Source organism: Formica exsecta, unplaced genomic scaffold, assembly GCF_003651465.1.
Source record: "Formica exsecta isolate Colony F162 unplaced genomic scaffold, ASM365146v1 scaffold403, whole genome shotgun sequence".
NCBI lineage: Eukaryota > Metazoa > Arthropoda > Insecta > Hymenoptera > Formicidae > Formica > Formica exsecta.
Genome location: NW_021851270.1, coordinates 1 through 9,037, shown reverse-complemented (window position 1 = coordinate 9,037; position 9,037 = coordinate 1). Strand labels below are relative to the sequence as shown.

Below are 9,037 nucleotides of genomic sequence, written 5' to 3'. Positions count from 1 at the left end.
CCAGTGATGCCAGAATGCCCACGCTAGCAACACGCAACCGTAGTGGAAGGGATACGCACACAAGCGAAAACCGTGTACATGTAATGCGCAGAGAGTTTTGCGCATTACATGTACAGGGTTTTCGCTTGTGTGCGTATCCCTTCCACTACGGTTGCGTGTTGCTAGCGTGGGCATTCTGGCATCACTGGCGTGAGTTTGCGTGCGGAACAGCGGTTTGTTATATAGAGGCGATCTTGAGAGGCGAAATCAGGCGAGAGCGATTGTGGCCACGAAAGGAGAGGATCCCGGCGATCTCCAAGGGCGGACTATCTGTGAGCGGGAGGACAGCGTCACCCCGAGCCGTTCCGACGGGAAAAGAAGTACCGGTGAGGTTATCCTTCGCCATATTCGCCAATCGCGATCGCGCCCGGAATCGTTTCGTTCTGTCGTCGTCGCCGTGAATTCATACTTTAGTGTACGGGCTAAGCCCGATTCTTTAGTGTAGATTTTCGCGTCACGGCCACGTCGTCAAGCGATTCGAGCCCCGGAGCCTCGAAAGTATCGGTTTCCGCGGATCGAGACATTGCCTCGCGTTTTTAATGAACCGTGTGTCGTCTCTCTGGAGATTCGGATTCCGTAGATTATATTTGCGTTGGTTCTCGCACATCTAGCATTTAAGTCTCGCTCGTGCTGTATGTCGGTCGTTTGAGTGTGAGTGTGATTCGCGTCAAATTGTGTTATATTACTTTTGTCTTTCGTTTGTGAATCTTCGCGTCTAAACTTTGCGTGCACGTCCGGTCGTGCACGTCCGGTGCAACTTTCCTTCACGATTATTGTACGGTTGCGTGAGAGTGTGAATCGCGTAAATTCGACGTATTCTGTCGGTTGTAAAGCACCGCGTCTCGAGATTGTGAGCGCGTTTTGTGAGAGTTTTTTCGCGATTCTTGCATGAATTGCGTGCGTGTGTGTGCCGAGCATTTGATTCTGCGTAACATGTCCGTCCGAAATCGAAGCATGTCCGCGTTGTATTAATTGCCTGTTAATCTTAAGTTGCGTATTAATAATTTAGCGGTAATAGGGGGCGATAAGGTCGTCGTAGGCGAGGTGATATCGAGAATTGATCCGGGCTTGCGCCCGAATTATAGAAGAACGCAATAATCAATTTCTTCGCAGTGCGAGGCGTAATTCAAGCCGAGCGAACATTCCGGCCGATATAACGGGTCGGTCTCGGCATACGTATTACGGGACGTATCTTGACTAGATAAGCAATCATTGGCTATTATCTAGAGGATTTTTAGAGTCTTGAAGAATTTTGTTGAAATCTCTAGAAATCTTCCCAGCAAACACAGAATGTAACTGCTATATAACATGGGAATAACATGTAATATAACGGTTGTTATACCTAATTTATATTGGGAGTATAATCGATCACCAATTTCGAGTTTAAAAGTGCCCCGTGCCAAACTGATCGACTTGATAAGGTTTTCCAGATAGGCCTGAAACGAAAAGGATTTAAATTAAAGTGACATACAAATACTTGGCGTGCCCGTGTCGCATTATAAGTCATATATTTGTAATAAACCGCTTTCGCGAGGCGGTGACGGATAACTCGGTCGGGATCCGGGGCTCGTGAAAGAGGGTATCGAGATACGAACGAAAGTAGTGTTTAAGAAAATATAATTTATTGCGTGGTAATGTGTGTTTGTACAGTGCGCGTGTATGTGTATGAACGAAGTGTGCGAGTGGGCGTGTGTATGTGTGCGTGTGAGACGTTTGACGAGTGAGTGAGCGCGCAAATGTATAACAATGATTAGCGGAGCGCAGAGTATCGAATGTATCGCGGTGTGTGTGTCTCGGTCGCCCGTACGGTGGTACGGCGGCGTGCGATATATAAATGCTTATAATCGTTTGAATTTAGATATTATATAAATGCTTGTACAATGCTGAACGGATCTTGGTGCGGTCGTATCGGGTGCGGTACGGCCGACGAGAACACCCGTCGATAGCAGGGAACTCCCCACCACTAGAAAGTTGTCGTTGCACGCATGCGGTCGGATTTATGCGAGGTGTCGAGTACTCTCGACGGAGACGAGTACGCCCGTTCCCGTTTGCCTCGTTTTAATCGGTTTCGGAAGGATCGCTCTCGGAGATGCCGCAAACTCTCGGCGGAGGCTGAGTACACCCAACCCCGTTTTCTCTCTCTCTGAGCGGTTAAGGATCTAGGCGGTTTACAGGCGTCTTACAGATTCTGGCGGTGCGGAAGATCTGGTCTCGATGTTCAGAAACGCGCTCTATTTATACCGGTTTTCGATAAAGCGAGATATCATCGCTCGAATAATTGTGAAGTGCGGCTCATATTTCTTTGTGTGTGAATCATTGACTGTTCTGCCCGACACCCCCGAAACCAGACATTTCTCGGGTTCTTTACTAAACATTTTTTGGTCCTTCGAGCCGGATTGATGGGTGCGGTAACGAACATCTCAAGGTGAACTCTGTGTGCGGATTAAGAAAATCGTGTGTGCTTCCACGTGCTACCGGCGAAAATTCGAGAACGATCCTCATCGTGCGTGTTCGGCGACGCTCGGACGGACTCGGGCGCTCGGCAAGCGATCGTCGCCGCCCGTAGAGCGCTTTCACTCTCTCTCTCTGACATCCGTCGCGCTCGGTTACTCGTGCGTGTCCGGCGACGCCCGGACGGATTCGGGCGCTCGGCAAGCGAACGTCGCCGCCCGTAGTGCGCTCTCACTCTCACTTTCTCTCTCTCTGACATCCGTCGCGCTCGGTTACTCGTGCGTGTCCGGCAACGCCCGGACGGATTCGGGCGCTCGGCAACGGATCCTCGCTACGTATACGGCGTTCTCTCTCACTCCCTTGATGGTCTTCGGCCATCTTGTGAATATACGACGACCGGTCACCGGTCTCTATGATCGTTAGCGCCTTCTCTCTCACTCGGACATTGTGAGCTCGCGCGGTATACGGACCTCTCTCTCGCATTTTTCGGATATTCTCATCTTCTGTCGGAATTTCTCTTTCTCTCTCGTGGGTCACTTCCAGTGGTATTCTCAGCGGTAACGGCGATTTCAGCCATCATCATGTCCAACCTCGAAAATCTCTTTTCAAATGAATCGGCACACTAACATCAAGTCAGTGGCTCTCGAGTGTAAGGAACCGACCTTCCCCACTCTTCAACTCCAAATGCTCAAGGTGAAACTCGACCTCATCGATAACAACTGGCAAAAGTTTGAAGCCACTCACGAACGGATGGCGGAATCCAAAGCGGAGCTCCTCCTGGATCACGATTATTTCAAGAAAAAGGTGTGCGATCAGTGTCTCCTATATTATGCCGACGCCAAAGCCGCATTGCTCATGCAGATTGAAGAGAAGGAACGGACTCACCCTCTGTCGGGCTCACAGCTAGCCTCTCAATTGGCGGCCAGACCTCAGCGCGACGTCATCTTCCGGAGATCACTCTTCCACAATTCTCCGGTGACTTCTCAGCGTGGAGGCCCTTTCATGATCTCTTCTCCTCCTTGGTTGGACGGAATGCGGATATATCAAACGTGGAGAAAATGCACTACCTCCGGACTAGTCTTTTGGGCGAAGCCGCTCAGCTAATCTCCAATTTGCTGGTTTCTGAGAACGCGTTCGCGTCAGCCTGGGACCTTCTCGTTAATCGGTATGAAAATAAGCGACTTCTCATTTCGGCTCAGGTGGATTGATTATTCCGCACCAAGACCATCTCACAGCGGTCGGCCAAGGAGCTCAACACTCTTCTCAACACCACAACGGAAGCGCTCAATGCCTTGGAGTCTCTCGGAGCTCCTGTTCAACACTGGGATCATCTCTTGGTCCACCTCATCGTCCAGCGACTCGACCCAAGCACCCGAGAAACCTGGGAAGTCAAGCTTGGCTCCACCACGGACCCCCCTTCATACAAGGACATTCGCACATTTCTCACTGGGCGCGCCCGATCCATGGAGAGTATGGAGTTCGGAACCTCGAGCTCCTCTCCAGCACACAAACCAGCTTCCTCGGCATTACGACAGACCAGCAAAACGTCGGCGGCCACCGCTCATGTGGCCATCTCACCCCCTTCCGGAAACTCGAAAACCTCCGGATGTGCACTTTGCTCTGGCCCTCATTACATTGTCTCTTGCCCTCATTTCAGAGATATGTCTGCTCATCTGACGCAGCTACACAGACGTCGGCGCCGGCCTCACCATCTAAGAGCACCGCATCAACGGCTTCGGAGTGACTTGCACCCGCAGGCCTCCCTCAACCTCACTCGGTAATTCTCACTCGCCCGGCAATCTTACTCGCTACTTGTTGCGCTACCATCAGATCACCTTGCGGTTCTCCTGACTCGGTAAGGATGCTCATCGATCCCGGCTCTGAACTCACCTTTGCTTCCGGGCAACTCATCACAACTCTCAGATACCTCGACGGCACGCCTCTATCCCTATCATCGGTATTGGAGGATCTCAGTCGGAGCGAACTCGGGGTGTCGTTCCGCTCACCCTTCACTCAATTTACTCTTCGCAATCCATCAACGTTACTGCCTACATCCTCAAGAATCTAACAACATCACTCCCGTCCATGGCGACAGCAGAATATAGTTGGCCTCACCTTCACGGGCTCCAGCTGGCGGATCCAGATTTCCTCATCCCCGGACCTATAGACTTGATCCTCGGTGCTGACTTCTACGGGCTGTTCATCCAGCCCGACATCATCAAAAGGTCTGAGGAGGAACCCATCGCTCAACGCACTATTTTCGGATGGATTGATCTCGGCCCGACCTCGGCACCTACTGCCTCAGTTCATAGTTTTCATCATGTTGCAGTTGATCATGAGCTTCACGACCTCCTCACGAAGTTCTGGATACAAGAAGAGGTGCCTTCATCCTCCACCACTCAGCTCAATCATGACGAAGAGGAGTGTGAAACTCAATTCAAGGCCACGCATTCACGAGATCGTGCGGAGCGTTATGCGTACGGCTCCCTCTCAAATTACAGGCAAGTCAACTAGGGGAGTCACGGTCAACTGCCCAACGTTGCTTGCAACGGACACTACGGCGCCTCTCAACGGATTCTATCTATCAGAATCTGTACTCATCATTCACTCTGGAGTACGAAGAGCTTCAGCACATGGTCAGGGTTCCCCCTTCCTCTCCAGAACCATCACCGGTGTTCTACCTCCCTCACCATGGAGTTCTCAAAGATGACAGTATTACCACAAAACTACGAGTGGTGTTTAACGGATCCAGCCTCACCAGTACGGGATCTTCTCTCAACGATATTCTGCACACGGGTGCAAAACTCCAAGCAGACATCTCAGATATCTTACTCTGGGTGCGACGACACTGGTACATCTTTATCACTGATATCACCAAAATGTTCCGCCAAATTCAAGTTCATCCGGACGATTGGGATCTCCAACGGATCCTCTGGGTAGATGATCAGCTCAACATCATTCCGTACCAACTCACGACGGTCACATATGGCACCCGATCAGCTCCCTTCTTGGCTGTTCGCGTCTTCCTCCAACTAGTCGAAGACGAAGGTAAGAACTACCCCCTGGCGGTCTCTCCTCTTCTCAAGGGCAGGTATGTGGACGACATCTGTGGTGGTGCCGACACTCTCCCGGAGCTGACCTCCATCGCTCACCAACTAGTGAACCTCTGCAAGGCGGGCGGCTTTCCTCTGGCGAAGTGGCAGAGCAATCATCCTGAACTACTCCAGGCTCTTCGTACGGACATCACCGCCGCGACGCCGCACTCGTTTGATAACGCTCAAGGCAAAATTTTGGGACTCACATGGCATCCTCACTCTGATCAGTTCGTCTTCTCGTGCAAGGCCTCCAACCGGCCCGTTATCACCAAACGGACCATACTCTCAGAAGTAGCGCAACTATTTGATCCTCTGGGATTCCTATCTCCGGTAATCATCAGAACTAAGATGCTCATCCAGGAACTGTGGCTAGAAAAGGTCGGCTGGGATGACTGCCTCTCGCCGCAACTTCGACATCGGTGGACTCACTTCCGTTCAGAGCTGTCTGACCTGACTTCCATCACGATTCCTCGGTGGCTGTCTCTCACGCCGTCAACCATGGTCGAGCTTCATGGATTCTCGGATGCTTCGCAACTCGCCATGGCGGCGGCGGTTTATATCAAGGTCATTTCTCACCCAACAGAGCCAATCATCACACTAGTGTGCGCCAAAACCAAGGTTGCACTTCTCAAAAGGCTCACCATTCCCCGACTGGAACTCACGGCAGCGATTCTACTCTCTCGTCTCATCAGCTATGTTCAACGAACACTAGAACTCGCGGAGATACCAATCTACTTGTGGACGGACTCTTCGGTATCGCTCACCTGGATAAACAGTCATCCCTCTCGCTGGAAAGACTTTGTTCGTAATCGAGTAGCGGCAATTCAAGAACGCGTACCTCAAGGCCATTGCCGGTTTATTCCCGGCAAGGAGAACCCAGCCGACTGTGCTTCTCGCGGCCTCTCTTCCGCGCAACTCTCTCGGCATCATCTTTGATGGAATGGTCCCTCATGGTTAGCACAGCCTCCTCAACATTGGCCAAGCATGGCATCACAGCCAGATTCGGCGGCGACTCTTGAGGAACGGCCCGGTCTTTTTCTCACCTCCTCAACGGTAAAGCAACACCACTTCTGGGAACTCCTCTATCGTTACTCATCACTCATACGGCTTCTTCGGATCACTGCTCTCTGTCAACGGTGTTGCGCGATCCTCAAAGGTATACCACAGTCCTCTCTGGCCACCCCCCTCACACCTGCAGACCTCGAAAGTTCACGACTATATTGGATTCGGTCAGTCCAATTGGCCTACTTCTCATCTGAACTGACAATAATCTCAAGCGGAGCATACTTGTCAAGGTCTCATCCTCTCGCCAAGTTTACGGCCTTCATCGATCATTCGGACATCCTCAGAGTCGGAGGCCGACTCAGGCAGTCTCAATTGGACCCTGAATGCAAGCACCCAGCCATCTTGCCACGGGATTCATATCTGTCTCAACTCATTATATCGGACGCTCATCTAAGGACTCTTCACGGCGGAACTCAGGTAACCTTGACATATCTTCGCCAGGCTTACTGGATCGTTGGTGGCCGAGCCTCAGTGAGATCTTACATTCTCCGCTGCGTTCGGTGTGTTCGACAACGTGGCGTAAGGGCACAGCAACTCATGGGTCAACTGCCATCATCTCGCATTTCGCCATCTCGTCCTTTCCTCAACACACGGGTTGATTACGCCGGCCCTATCACTCTCAAAACTTGGCGAGGACGAGGGGCTAAGTGTCACAAAGGCTGGTTAGCCATCTTTGTTTGCTTCTCAACGTCGGCGGTTCATCTGGAGGCAGTGACAGACTACTCTACAGAGGGGTTCATCGCAGCATATCGGCGGTTAACGGGACGGCGAGGTATCTGCCAAACTCTATTTAGCGACTGTGGAACCAATTTTCTCGGGGCAGATACATCTCTTAGGCGGTTATTCAACGCCGGATCAAAGGAATTCTCGGAACTCGCTCAGCTACTAACCCATGACGGCACCACTTGGGTCTTTAATCTCCCGGCAGCCCCCCACTTCGGCGGTAAATGGGAGGCCGCAGTCAAATCGGTCAAGCATCACCTACGACGGACTATAGGCGAGACTGCCCTAACCTATGAAGAACTTACAACTCTTCTGGTCCAAATCGAGGCAGTCCTCAACTCTAGACCATTGTGCCCACTGTCAGATGACCCGGAAGACCTGGCAGCCCTCACTCCCGGGCATTTCATCATCGGAGCAGCGCCAACAACAATTCCTGAGCCATCTCTCACCTCAGTGCCTCTCACAAGGTTATCTCGGTGGCAGCTCATTCAGCAGCAACTCCAACACTTCTGGTCGCGTTGGTCAGCTGAATGTCTTCAACGTCAGCTTGCAATATCAAAATGGCATCATCCCTCCACGCAAATCAAGGTCGGCTCTCTCGTACTTCTTACGGATGAGAGATTCCCTCCATCAAAATGGCCTCTTGCTCGGGTCACCCAACTTCATCTTGGTTCGGACGGTCTATGCAGAGTGGTCACCCTTAAGACGGCCACCACAGAACTCAAGCGGCCTATCACCAAGTTAGCAGTGCTTCCGATGACACCAGATCAACCCTCACTCACACAGCAATCAACTACTGATCCGGCCTCACCATCATCAAGATCATAATTCTTCAACGCTGTTGTAGAAGGCGGGCGGAATGTTCAGGAAATATCGCTCACTTTACTCAATCTTTGCACCGGCATCTCACTTACTCTAGTCCTTCTCTCTAGCATTCTCTCTCTCTTCCTTTTTCCTCTTGTACGCGGCCGTGACCCAATCCCGCAGCCTGTTCTATCAATCTAACTAGTCTCGCGCAATGTTATCACCCAATCATAAGCACGCTCTCAGGACCTTATCCGCGCTCCTGCGTCGATATCGACCCTTCCGGAAATCCTCGATCATTCTGTGAGTACCGGTCTATCGTGACGCACGTTGCCTTTAGAACAGTTTTACGCTCTCTGAATATTCGGTTTAGATTCTCGTGGCTCTGCTCAAGTGAACTCTAATACGGTTGTCTCAAACGGTCATTGTCATCTCCCGGAAATTAACAGCATCAAATTAAAGAATCATACGCGCGTGAGGTGTGTGCTATCCCGTCTCGGGACACCGGGGCCTTGTACGCAGTTATCGTGTGAAGCACGCGGTACGTCGTAAATCGACGTAATATTCTCTTGCAACCTCTCTCGAATTCCTCGGCGGATTCCTCGGTTTTTCTCAAATACAAACTATAAAACTATTGCATAGTATCCTAGAATAATAAGAATTAGTGTAATAATAAGAATAAAGCGAGATATCATCGCTCGAATAATTGTGAAGTGCAGCTCATATTTCTTTGTGTGTGAATCATTGACTGTTCTGCCCGACACCCCCGAATCCAGACATTTCTCGGGTTCTTTACTAAACAGGGGGGGACATAGTAGCGTAATTTTATAAAAATAAAATTCATTTTAATTTTCTCGAGA

General features: G+C 50.9%; 2 protein-coding genes across 2 annotated transcripts; both read left to right on the top strand.

Annotated features, from left to right (window-relative positions):
• Positions 1-5,123: 5,123 nt before the first annotated feature.
• On the top strand, positions 5,124-6,521 carry LOC115240082. The gene has a single exon (XM_029815053.1). The coding sequence runs from the start codon at positions 5,124-5,126 to the stop codon at positions 6,519-6,521; it is 1,398 nt and encodes a 465-aa protein (XP_029670913.1).
• Positions 6,522-6,569: 48 nt separating this feature from the next.
• Positions 6,570-8,201, top strand: LOC115240087. The gene has a single exon (XM_029815056.1). It carries the CDS (start codon positions 6,570-6,572, stop codon positions 8,199-8,201), a length of 1,632 nt encoding a protein of 543 aa, XP_029670916.1.
• Positions 8,202-9,037: the final 836 nt, after the last annotated feature.